This window comes from Neopelma chrysocephalum, unplaced genomic scaffold (assembly GCF_003984885.1).
Source record: "Neopelma chrysocephalum unplaced genomic scaffold, ASM398488v2 Primary Assembly neopelma1_25, whole genome shotgun sequence".
NCBI lineage: Eukaryota > Metazoa > Chordata > Aves > Passeriformes > Pipridae > Neopelma > Neopelma chrysocephalum.
This window is the reverse complement of record NW_020897694.1, coordinates 31,150,999-31,164,446: the sequence shown is the minus strand read 5'-3', so window position 1 is coordinate 31,164,446 and position 13,448 is coordinate 31,150,999. Positions and strand designations below refer to the sequence as shown.

Genomic DNA, 13,448 nt, shown 5'->3' with positions numbered 1-13,448 from the left:
AATTTCCTAAACCTTAAAGGATATAAAATAAATCTTAAAAAAGAAGCAATGTTCTATGCTTCCATGACCCTACACAAAGAGAAGAAAATTAGCCTTTTTGTTTTCCCACTGAGAACATTTTTGCAGTCCACCTTAAACATGAAAAGCAATTTTACTGAAATATTGATGCTGACATGATAAGCTACATCTAGCTACATTAGCAACATCAAGCATCTAGCTACATACAGCAGTATCTACTTGCATTTTGCAGATTCTTGGTTTTGACACATCTATTAAAACATGTATGAGTAAGTGGTATTCCGCATTACACTGGTATGATTCCAGGACAATTCCATTAATGTTACTGACTGCACTAGAATAAAAGTACGTGGCTACTATGCTCTCATTCATTGTTTGGTGGGGGTTGTTTTTTTTCTTAAAGATGTGTATACAAACCTTAGAGAGAGCACATTCTGTATAAATAAATATTATTATTATTATTATTATTATTATTATTATTATTATTATTAGTGTATAATGAAATAGCAATCTTCAGTGACTTTACGATGTGAAAGTTATAGTGGTTTAGGTAAAAATCTAGTTACAGAGATGAAGTGAACAAAATGTAGTGTTTTAAACATGTAAGTACTCATTATGTTACATACCGATTTAGTAGATATATTAGTGCATAAATATGTATATGTAGTAAAGAAAGCTTTGAAAAATAGGAAAAACGTCTCACTAATACTGTCTGCAGTAGAAAGAAGATATTGTGCACACAGGACGTTTTTTGAGTTCCTACAGAAATTAACGTATCCTAATTTCAGATGTCTCAGTCTAACATAGTCACTTTATAAACTCTTTATTATCAATGAAGAGATATAGGCACCTCCAGAAGGTGAGTTGTCCACTCCATCTTAGACTGACATGACTGAACCTCTCAAGATATTTATTTCCTTGCCTTGCCTACAAATAACACCTACAGTGACAAACTGAGAAGTAAACGCGCAATTTTTACATAGATGAAGTTATAAGGGCCCTTATAACTCTGCCCTTACAACACAGATCATCCCCCACTAAACACTGTAGCATTCCTTCAAGGCTTTCATTAGTTCTTCTCTTAACGAACGTGCACCCTAACACTAAAGCATAATCCATCCTCAGTAACAAGAAAATAAAATATTTGTGTAATATCCATATTTTTAAGGGGTTTTTATTATTTACTTCTTATATAAGGTAGTACAACTCTTCCAAGTTCTGCAGAAAAAAAATCCCTTCTACTTTTTTTCTAAGATCTTGCAAAGCAAAACATAAATCAATTTTATTTGTGCTAAATGCTAGCAAAAGACTCTCCTGCCTTCCCCTGATATATCTTTACTTATGCTGGAAAGAAAATACTCCTTAAAATAAAAAAAATAAACACTTTCTGAAACAAAAAGTTTATTAAGAAAATAATTACTTTACCTATTACCACATGCATGCCAAGTCTTGCCAAATGCTTCACAGTTTGGTAACCAATTCCTTTAGCTCCTCCAGTCACTATAGCAACCTTTCCATTTTGTGTAGGGAAAACTATATGAGGAAAAAAGAAACAATGCAAGGTTAGTTTGCAATAGTAACACAATTAAGAAGTTAAGATGTATTTTAAAGAGTATACATTAAACAGACCACTCAAGCCAGTCCAGTAAACACTCTCAGAAGCAAACTGCATAGAAATAAAAACTATGGAGTATCTGCCATTATGTACTGCACTATAATTTTCCAGTATTAACAGTTCATGAAAGACTGAGGTTGACAACACAAAAGGCAAACATCCACTTCAGAAATTTTCTCATTTCTATTTGCATGCATTTTGTCATCCTGCGGTCATCTGTGCTTTAAAATTTCCATCATAACTTTGTTAAAGAGCAAGGTGACAGCAGTTACAAGTCAGCTCAAGGACAGTTTACTCTATGCATACAGGGAAAAAAATTCAATCAGCAGCATATATCCTGAAAACTTCTTCAATGACAAAAGACCGGCCTCTGCCAGTAACATGAAGGAAACAGAAAATATCTCAGTCAAAGGTGACGCATCTAAAGGACAGGAGGCAGCTGACCTAATTTCCCTGCATAGCTGAGCACTCTCTCCTGGAAATCACTGGGTCCTGAGCCCCAAAGAAAGGAGTTGGCAATTTTTTTGCAAGAAAACCTCCACCTGCTTTTCCCACCCCCACTAGCCTCTCCCACAGAAGCCAGCATCCTCGATAACCACTGTCAGCCCCACATTGCCTCCACCCCAACAAGCGCTCCTTAACCCAGGGCAACAGACCACCCAGCAGGCAGGGTATGCTCCCAAACTCTCTCTGCTATAGGGGTGGCTTAGGCACAGCCTGTGTCTCCTGCATCCCCAGGCAGCCCTTAGACTTGCCAAGTGAGCCAAAGACTGGCTGGAATGGTCCCAGCAGGATGGCTGCCATCTCAAGTACAAGCTCTCACGCTGAGTGCAGGTTGCCCAGCACATCCCTCTACCATGAAGGGAGTCCTGCAGCCAAAGGAGAGCAAAGGCAGTATAATGTAACTGCTTGGGGAAGGCATTAATTATGTCAAATATCAACTACAATTTTTTTGACAAGGTGGCAAATGCTTCCTGTGAAGCACCACATGGTCCTCAGGTGACCAAGGTGAATTTCTGTTTGCTTTTGAGTAGAAGCTGTGTATTTGCACAGGGAAAATGGCACGGAATATTTCATTTTGCTCTGGTGCATTGTCTGTAGGCAATGCTATAGATAACAAATGTTCAAAAGATGACAACTCTCATCTATCAAAGGACTTTCTATTTTGATTTCTAGGTTTTTAGGGGATCGCTTTGTTGTACAACACAAACTTATATTTACATGGTTATGAAACGCAGGCCTAGCACTGATACAAGGTGCTTTCTTCACAGCAACTTCAAAAAAGACCCAGGTTTCACTTTTTCTGAAACACATAGTTCTTTCCATAACAATTCAACATGAATTTCCATTCTCTTCAGGTAACTATGTAATTCTTTCCATCCACCCAGAGTGGGAATTGTTTGCAAGTATTTGAAAGTTAACGCCAGTTACAGTGATATCCATGCACATAGATGTCCTGACATATGTAACTCAAGCTAAACAAAACTTCGCCAAGAGCTTTCCTAAGGGGTTTCAGTTTAGTTATAAGCAGCCCTGCAATATCCACCAAAAATATTTCTAACCACAAACTCTAAATAAAATGCCCACAGGTCCAAAAGAAATCTCTTCAAGAGAAAATGCATTCTTCTGGGCCTGAGTACCTTCTCCTCCTCTTCTGCGTCCCCATGCCTCCCCTTGCTTCCTGCCCTCTCACCATATTGCTGACCTGACATTTGGATGTCACATGTTACACACAGGTGCTGTCACTCATTTCCATTACTGCACCACTGTATCTACCTATTGAATAAGAAGTGACATTTTAATGCAAAATTATTTACTTAGAAGAAAAGCAATGGAACAAAAGGAGAAAGACAAGTCAGGACGGGAAGGGGCAATGACATGAAGGAAAATGAGAAGTCAGAAGTCAGATAAAAGGATATCACTGTGATGAAGTGGTGCTTAGCAGAGGACGATGAAAGAAAATGCCCAGTCCTATCCTGTCCATGAGGCCTGCAAAGAAAAGAAGATTTTTTTGGTCCTAATGGCCACTTACATCAGCTACGCTACCAGCCTGTGATGAAGAGCATGACAGATGGACAGACTGCTGCAGAGACGCAGCAGACGTTTAAAACAGGCCTACTTGTACCAGCTAGCTCCAAGAACCTAAGAAAGCACCCAGGAAGGGAGTAATAAGGGCTGCAGACACACAGATAAATAGACATTTTCTGTTTTATTTACAATGGGTACAGGATACAGCTCCCACATAGCATGGTTTTGAACAGACAGAACACTGCATGGCACATCTTGGTCTATCCGCTCACTTCAGTCAAAATGGGAAATGCAAACATCTTGGGGGCAGGGGGGAACCAAAAAAATTCCTCAATTAATTCCTAGTTTTTATTAATTTAAAAAATGTGTACAGTTACCATCAAGTCAGATAGCTTAATGTAAAATGAATCTCCATGAAAATGAAACACCGATAATATTTACACCAATAAAAGTGGTAGAGATCAAATCCAGGGCTGTGTATGTGAGACAGTGGCAACTCTAGTGAAAGGCAGTTTATTAGTGCCTGCTCCCGCTAGAACTCCAGTGTCATGTGGAGTTTGCAGAACATCCACCTTTCAAGTGTGAAAACACCTCTTCCATTACAAAACCCAATATGAAACTCAAAGCAGACCCAGGCTCAGCCTGGTTTTTAAGCAGATACTGGTTTATTTTGTGCTAGAGGTTGAGCCCAGTGCAGTTGGAGGCTGGAGCCCCCCAGGCAGGAGGCAGTGGAGACCCACGGGCTTTGCAATGCCTGGGGAGGTTCCCTCTGGTGCTTCTTGCACCTCATTTAAACCACCGGAGCTGGCTCTCTGCTTTTGCTCCTGGTATGGAGGTAGATACTGATCTCAAGTACAGAGGCGGAATGCCAGTGATCTCACTGTGGGACATGAGAACCTTACAGCCCTGTGTTAATGAAATCCCCTGACCAAGCTCTAGCTGTTAATTTTCCTTTGTGTTCAAAGCCTGCAGTCCTTAGGTGCTGCTTTATCACACCAACCTCCAACAGAAGCTTCTCCCAGGCTGCAGGTTCTGCCTGCATTCCAATGTATTTGGACAAAATAAGCCTGTTTACTTTGCAAGTGGATTACCCTAAAACAGAAAAATAAAGGCAGATTTATTCTGTCCAGATGTGAAGCTATTTTAAAGGAATTATTGTCCTTTCAAATATAGTTCTTAATCTGAAATAACTTCTATGTACAGAGACATCCTCACACAAATCGAATACTACAAAGAATGTAAGGCATTTCTATAATTTTTAAAAATATTAATTTCAAGGGACTCTGAAAGAGGGCTGTCAGGATGTCTCTGCAACTGCCAAGACCACAGAGAAATAAGAAAGCATGCAGACCCATGTCAATGACCAATTCCATCTCAATGACCAGTTTCTGCCAGCAAAATCTCAACTCTGGGGTAGGGATGGGGGTCATGGAAGTAGCCAAATCAAAACTGAGGCATTAAACTTTCTCTTTTTTTGCAGAAATGCACTATGTGAACACAGACAATGCAAACTTCAGAAGAAGAGTTCCCTTTAAGAGTTGTTTGCTTTAGTATTCTGTAATCTTTACATCACAGTGTGTTTGAGGTCAAGAAAAAAAAAAAAGAAGAAAAAGTACTAAAAGTTTGCTAAAAGCAAATTGCATCAAATTTTTACAAAGTTTCATCTCCTACCCTACTAATCCAGAATCTGCATTGTGGCACATTATGAGTCATGTGGACATTAAAATCTAATATCTTTATATTAATCTCCTCATTAACCCTCTTTTTAACACATCGAAGGCCAAGGGCAGAATCTGGATTGTCTTAATCAGTCTCCAGCCCTTATCAGGCAAGAATCAAGCATGGTTGAAGGCATTCAAAAAGCTGGTCAGAGTGTCCATCTGTGATGTGCCATGCTGGAACCTGCCTGCACCTCCTGAACTGGCCACTCAGTGCAGGAACTTCAGTGGCATTTGTGCTGGAGAGATCCCTGCAGACGAATCCTGACAGTTATTTTTTTTCATTCCTCCTATAACTGAATAATTTACATGCAAATATTAAGCCTGAAGGTAACTGGCAGAACCACAGATGGGAAAAAAAAAAAAAGAAAGAAAAAAAGAAGAGAACCCACAATGAATATTTAGTTTGATGACTGAATAACAAGAGCCAAATTTGGAGCCACTCAGCAACACTGAGTAAGAAAAAGAGAGTAACATGTAATTGACAGTCTTCATGTGGACACAGGACAAGGCACAATCAAGTTTTTCTAGTTGGATAAAGAATTCATATAGTTCAGTCTACCATGGAATTACTGAGTAGTTTTTTCTATCGCAAAATATTCCTACTCTTTTTCCCTGATTTACACGGTGGCAATACTGAGATTATAGCCATTAAGATCCCTTCTAAGCAGATGTAGAAAAATAATTCATTTGCGACTCCGAGAGGCAACTAGTAAAGTGCTGGGGAACCCACGCAGCTTTCAGCAATAGCTTTTTGTATGTGCCTTACAGTAACATCTCCATAAACTTCTGGTTTGTTATAAACCAAGTTAACAGGGGCCAGAATCAAAAAGTCATTCCAGGACTATCCTAACAGAAGAAAATTTCAGGTGTTCAAGTCCTGACAAATAAACCAGACAAAATGTGCTTGCCTTAAGCCTGTCCTAAGCCTGTGCAGATGATCTTTCAAATGCAAATGGTCTTCCCAAATTTGAATACCAAAATCATTTCTGCCTTTGCTGCTTCCAATCACTTTTCTAAAGAGCATCAATATGCAATCAAGATTGAAGGCCTTTAAGGCTGGTAACCAAGTAGGTGGCAACCAGCCTGACTAGTCCTGTGAAAAGATATCCTGCTGGTTTCAGCAGTTGAGGCCATCAGACTTTCCACTGATGAACAACTGTCATGCTCACATGCAGATCCACAGGCACATGGCCAGCAGGTCCAACGTACCTTGAATCAATGGATGCATTGTGCAAGGGTGACTTATTTGCCCAGGGAGAGCACCTGTTTCCAAGCACAACTGAAGTTTTGCATCGGATAGGTGACAAGCCTCCTAGGTTTTGTCAGGAATTATGAGGAAATGGAAGTACCAGAGAGAGGCTGCCTGGAGTTACTCATGGGAAAAGAAAGGTGTTGAAGAACCAGAACAGCAGGAGAAACCAAACCATGGAAATGTGTCCCTTGCCCTACAAATTCATAGTATCTCAAGGTACTATAAATAAAACAGCAGCAGCCAGATGGCTGTAAGAATTTCAGCAGCCAGGGGAAGACCTAATTTAATAAGGCTCCCACAGAGAAACCGACAGGGAATACAACTGGTAACAAATGCTCACAAAACCACAGCAAAACCCGACATCCAATAAGACCAAGTTTGTTGTTTAACCAATGCACAAGACACACAGAGATCCTGAAATGCTGCATGCCAATGAAACAACAAACAATACTTCACACTTAACAATGCTGGAAACTTACAGAAGTTCCATTGCCTGTATTTCAGGTTGGGATGTCCGACAGGGGGACACACGCACAGCCCATGCCCCATGAAGTGGGCATATCCACAATACAGCAGAGCTCCCACACAGTGACAGCAATTTGTCTGGGCTGCCTGGACAGCTGGGGACCCAACCAGTACTGTAACTCAAGCCAAGGCACCACATATCCAGCAAGCCTGGACAAATAGCCGAAGTGTAGCAAGGCAGCAAATGATACAAAAGCGGGAGAGTTGGCGGCTACGTCAACTAGAGAAGCAGTGTGCTGAGCCAGCTAAGGAGCTAATGTGTATCCTCATCCCTTCCTGACATTGTCAACACGGGAACAACTGATATTTCCTCAGAGTTAGCAGCAAACATCTGCTGAGCCAGACTAATGAATTTTTTTTAATTGCCAATGAAAACAACTTAAAAAAAAAAACACAAACCAAACAAACGAAAAAAGAAACCCACCCAAATTTAAGCCTGCTCTAATTTTATAACATTTGTTTATCTTTTTGACAAGCATGCTAGCTTGCTTATAAGGATAAAGTGATAACATTTACAGGCAAGATGACAAGCCCTTCACAGAAGCCTGAGAGACAAGTTTCCAAAAACAATTCCAGGACTTGTCCCTAGATATCTCATTTAATACATGAAAAAGTCATACTACAAAGGATTAATAACCAGAATGGCTCATTTTCCTTTTATTTTTCACCTCATGAACACACTGGTGAGCCTTGGGAGGTATCAGATAGCAACAGGCATTATTAGAGTCCAACATAACAAGTTTGGAGCACCAGTATCCTCAGCAAGACCTAACTATAGTAAAAAAGCCCCCAAATATTAGAAAAGATGCAAGATAAACTGGCACAGTAGTAAGATGAAAGTTATGTTGCCAGCATTACAGTACTTAAAGAAATATTTTTTACTAAAGAAAAATAAGCTGCCCAAAATAAGGCAGCTTTAGAAAGAAACAATTTTTGACACTCAAAAATCCAAGACCTGTTAAAAGAGGTCTTGGAAAAGAGGTTTTGGATTAACAGTGGGAAGGGGAGTGGAAAGCTGCTCTAAAAATTTCATTTGCATGACACACCTATCTTCATTTCTTCTAGTTATTCTTGGAAAGACAGGATAAATGCAGATAAAGGGAGAAGTGTGAGGAAGGAAGTGTTAGACTTTCAAAGACACAGAAAAAAGGCTTTTGTTTAAGATGAGGTAATTTTCAAGTGCTTCAATCCCCTTTCCCCTCTCTTCACCTTCCCCCCCCCTCCAAAACAGCTCTAAGCAATTTAATGCACCTCAATCATAAATCTCTGCATGGTGGTATTGTCCTCAAGGCAAAAAAAAAAGGACTAGTGAGGACACCAGCAGAGGCACCTTGGCCTCTTACACATCCAAATCAACCGTGGTTTTGTGGGGTCAGTCAAGGCTCTGAATCCATAGATGCTACAAAGGTAAGACTTGTCAAAGTCATCAAAAAATGCTTCCTCTGCACATGCACATGTATTTCAGTGCCCTGTTTTTCGGAGCATATGACTGGAGTGTTTGCAAGTGAAGAAGTCCTGCCTGATTATAAGAGCCAAGGGAAGCCGCATTTTCATACGTCTTTTGACTGAAGCCTAAATGCTTTTCCTTTATTTGTCAAATATGTTGATCCTGGACTTTGTAATGCTGCTAGACTTGGCAGAAGGGCTGCATGGAGAAGAAGATAATTACAGTTTTCAAAAACAATATACATGGTAATTTTCCAATCAGATTTATGCTGTCTTTCCTCTGACTGTGAAGAACCTCTTCCTCCAAGAAACCCTATGCAGACCTTCTGCATCAGGGTCATTGATCACACACAAAAAAATGCTGAATGTTGTGCCTTCCCAACCTCCAAGAAAGAAGAGGCTGAGAATGGAGGAAACTAAAGAGAATGGGTCATTTGGGAAGTTTTCTTGCCATTTCTGAATGGCCTTTCTTTCAGACAATGGGAAACAAGGCTGCATTGAAAAATGGTTTGATGAAGCATATATCTCAGCTTTTTACAATACAAGTTCAGGCTGATTTTGACAGAGAGATATTAGGAAATTTGATCCTAACAAATATGGAGCTGCCCTAAGGTAAAAGAAAGCAAAAGCAGATGGGAGGGTGCAGTTCCCGAGTCCTAAATCTTACTTCTGGCCATGTTTGCCATTTTTGAGTACTTTGTTCCTTTAGCCAAAATTCATCTAAAGATAGGAGATTTGAATGTAATTTTTTATGATTGCCAAATAGATAGATTGAAAATACCATTATACAAATCAGTCAGTTGGAAAATATCACAGTGCAGTATTAAAATCTGCTAAAAATTCATCAGGAATCCAGGTTTGCCCACAGTTGGCCCTGGGAGTAAAGTTCCCAACCGAATGTGTAGGAATAGGAGAGTACACAATCCCTGGGAGCGGGGTGGAAGGGAGAGAAAGAATCAAGAATTTGAAAAGTTGCCTTAGATCTACAAGTAAAAATTATATTAGTGAAATTACGATTCTGCAAGTCATTAAGCAACTTCTGCTATTACGCAGTAGACCTTGTCTTATATATCCTTGCTATTCCTGGATTAAGTCAGGTTGGGTTTTTTTTTGCTGGAGAAACACTAGTCTCAAAGAACAAGGATATATCAGATAAAGGCTGATACTATATATTGACAAACTTGTGCAAGAATATCTGGCACCAGACTACCCACTGCCGTTACACCACATATGGCATATTTTGCTGTGCAATCATTTTGTCTTGGGGGCACACTCCAACGAGGGACTCGGATGAGGTCATGAAACATTGCCTTCATTTGGAAGGGAGGGCTTTGCTGCCATAAAGCTGGACAGAAGAGGCGCAGGAGACACCACCATGCGCTGACAAGGCACAGCACTAATTCAGCTCAGCCATGGCGATCAATATGTGAGCAGTCCCAGTTTCGCTCATAAAAGGCACTTCACAAAAATCTAACACAGGATTGTGTGAAATAAGGGCAGAACAGTTGTTGCAATAATTTGAAGAGATCCCACTAATTCCTTACAGCATACTGGACAGACACAGCCTGCATATGAAAGATTACTGGACTTGTTAAAAATATAAGGAGAAGAAACTGAACACTAGCTTCAAGAAGAAAATAATCATCCCTACATATGCATATATTTAAAGGATCCATTTACCCATATAATTTCTTACATGGGAAAATACTATCACAAGAATAAAGAAGGACATATTTCCATTTGCCATGTATTCTCTGCCCTGCTTATCTTTCATTCCTTTTATATATTTACCTATTAAATTTTACTCTTTGACTTTCTTCTCTTTCACTCCAGTCACAGTAAAGATAGGGAAGGTGTATCTTTAAATCAAGAAAAAGCATCTGGTTATCTTTTGAACAGATTTACTGATACTTACTCCCATACTCCCTCCCTCTGGGTAAATGTAACTGTGCAATACCTTGGGCAATGTCATTTTATGTAAAACTTCCCAATGCTCTTCAAGTCATGTCATCATGTAATTATATTTTTTTCCTGTTGTGAAATAAGAGATGAAAAAGAGGAGCTTATCCCAGGAGATTTAAATAGGGGTAATGGAAATAGCTCTGCATAGTCTAGTACCTGCAGAATTCATTTTCCCATCCTGCAGAAGTTAGAGACATTAGAATTTTTTTCACTCTCTACCAGCAACCAAAAATTGTCCAAGATTTCACATACAGCTAACAAGTGGATGTGGCTTCATCTGAGAATGCTTTACATCCCTCAGGATGTAAGAAACACATTTCAAGTCCTTGCTCTCAGTCATACACTGAGCATACAAAAGCCTTCCCAGTGTAGCTCCCTATCTAAGAGCAGAAAGGTTCAATTTCAACAAACATTTGCCATTTAAAGGCACTTTTACCTCCCACTAAAGTCCACAGTAAATGTAAAATTTCTCCGTATCATGTTCAGTAATCCAGTGATCATTTTGTAAGATACCATAAATACAAAACAAAATGTGAGTAATTTCAGAAAAGGTCTTCCCTTGGAAAGACCACATCACAGCTATCTCAAAAAATCTTGACAGTTATCTGCACAAAATGAGGCACAGAATTCCAAAGGTTTTAAAGTTTAATGTCTGACTGTGAAAAATTAGCATTTGTATTACAGTTTTGACCAAAAAAACAGGGTGATGGCAGTGAGTTTGAAATGCTGAAGAAAATATGAATCAGCAAAGAGTGATGTCTCCATTACTCCATCAAGAGCTAAGTAAATGTCATAACTGACTGCAATGCAAAAACCCCATTTCAGAAGACTGTAAATGGTGGTTCTTTCCTAACAAAGAGAGCTCATAAAAAAAACAAAAAGAAAAAAACCACCTGCTGCTACTACTCTTGATTCAATCCCAAATAATGTAGAAATCAACCTGAGCAGGCAAGTCCCTACATCTTGCATGGAAGAAAGGTTCTGTCATAACCCTTCAAGGGAAGAAAGGTTCTGTCATAACCCTTCAAGTCTGGAGAACATTTATAGTACCCAAAGCTCAGAAAATGCTCAAACTCAGAATTCTGGAGAAACTGGCTGCTCATGGCTTGGACAGGCATACTGTTTACTATGTAAAATCCTGGCTGGATGGCCATGCCTGGAGAGTGGTAGTGAACGGAGTTATATCCAGCTGGTAACAAGTAGTGTTTCCCAAGGCTCAATATTGGGGCCTGTTTAATATCTTTATTGACAATTTGGACAAGGGGATTGAGTGTACCCTCAGTCAGTTTGCAGACGACATCAAGTTGAGTGGGAGTGTTGATCTGCTGTAGGGCAGAAAAGCTCTACAGAGGGATCTGGACAGGTTGGATTGATGGACCAAGACCAATGGTATGAGTTTCAACAAGGCAAAGTGCCAGGTTCTACACTTGGGTCACAACAACCCCATGCAATGCTACAGACTGGGGGAAGAGTAGTTGGAAAGTTGTCCAGTGGAGAAGGATTTGGGAGTGCTGGTCAACAGCGGCTGAACATGAGCCAGGTGGCCAAGAAGGCCAATGGCATCCTGGCCTGTATCAGGAATAGTGTGGCCAGCAGGATCAGGGCAGTGATTGTCCCCCTGTACTTAGTACTGGCGAGGCTGCACCTCAAGTCCTGTGTTCAGTTCTGGGCCCTTCACTATATAAAAGGCATTGAGGTACTGAAGAGTGTCCAGAGAAGGACAATGAAGCTGGTGAAGGGTCTGAAGCACAAGTCTCATGAGGAGTGGCTGAGGAGCTGGGGTAGCTTAGCCTGGTGAAACGGAGGCTCAGGAGAGACCTTATCATTCTCTACAACTACCTGAAAGGAGGTTACAGCAAGGTGGCGGTCAGTCTTTTATCACAGGTAACAAGTGACAGGATGAAAGAAAATGGCCTTAAGTTGTGCCAGAGGAGGTTTAGACTGGATACTAGGAAAAATATCCTCCCTGAAAGAGTTGTCATGCATTGGAACAGGCCGCTCAGGGAAGTGGCTGAGTCACCATCGCTGGAGCTTTTTAAAAGATGTGTAGATGTGGCACTTAGAGACATAGTTTGGTGGTGGTGTCCTGGTTCCAGCCAGGACAGGGTTAATTTTTGCAGTAGCCAGGAGGGGGTATGGCTAGGACATGGAGGTTATCCTATACCACCTAACATCATCGCTGGGGCAGAAGAAGGGAATCTCTTCTGACAAGAAGGGTTTCCTTCTGGTCAAGTAAGCATGGCAGACGGAGTGCCAGGGTGGCCCCACTTCGAGCTGGAGGCAGATGTCGGGTATTGTCTATAGTCGGGGGTTTCCGCAGTGAGCAATAACATTTCTTTTCTTGTACCCTCTGTCATTAGTATTGCTGTTACTATTAATTTTCTTATATCATTGCTGTTTCCAGTAAATTGGTCTTATACCAACCCATGATCTTTACCTTTTGTGCCTCCAATTCTCTCCATCCCACCACAGGAGAGAGGGGAGGGAGGGGAGCAAGTGAGCAGCAGCATGGTTTGGAGAGTCTCTGTGAGAGCACTAAATTGGGGAGTACCATTCCTAAACCACAACAGGTGGAGTTGGCATTGCTGGGTTAAACTATTGGAATTTTCCAACCTAAATGTTTTGATGATTCCATGATTTATGAGCACTTTCATACACAGAAACTGAAGCAAAGAGTGATCTCTTTGCTTCAAAGAGACCAAACTTGTCAAACTGGAAAGACTGATCTACTTGTGATCAAACTGGAAATCCAAACCAAAAACGAAATACTGCTACCTGCTATTTAGCATCTTGCCAGAGAAATTAAAAAGACAACAGAAAACAATTTATACTTTGCACTATGATCTATACTTTACAAAAGACCAAATATTTTATTTTTGAT

General features: G+C 40.4%; 1 protein-coding gene across 3 annotated transcripts in view; it reads right to left on the bottom strand.

Annotated features, from left to right (window-relative positions):
• Window positions 1-13,448, bottom strand: part of DHRSX (dehydrogenase/reductase X-linked) — a 208,749-nt gene that overhangs the window by 127,890 nt on the left and 67,411 nt on the right. For all 3 annotated transcript variants that reach the window (XM_027674782.1, XM_027674781.1, XM_027674779.1), the window contains one exon: window positions 1,444-1,551. In XM_027674782.1, the coding sequence (XP_027530583.1) occupies window positions 1,444-1,551 (108 nt within the window). The remainder of the gene's footprint in view (window positions 1-1,443; window positions 1,552-13,448) is intronic.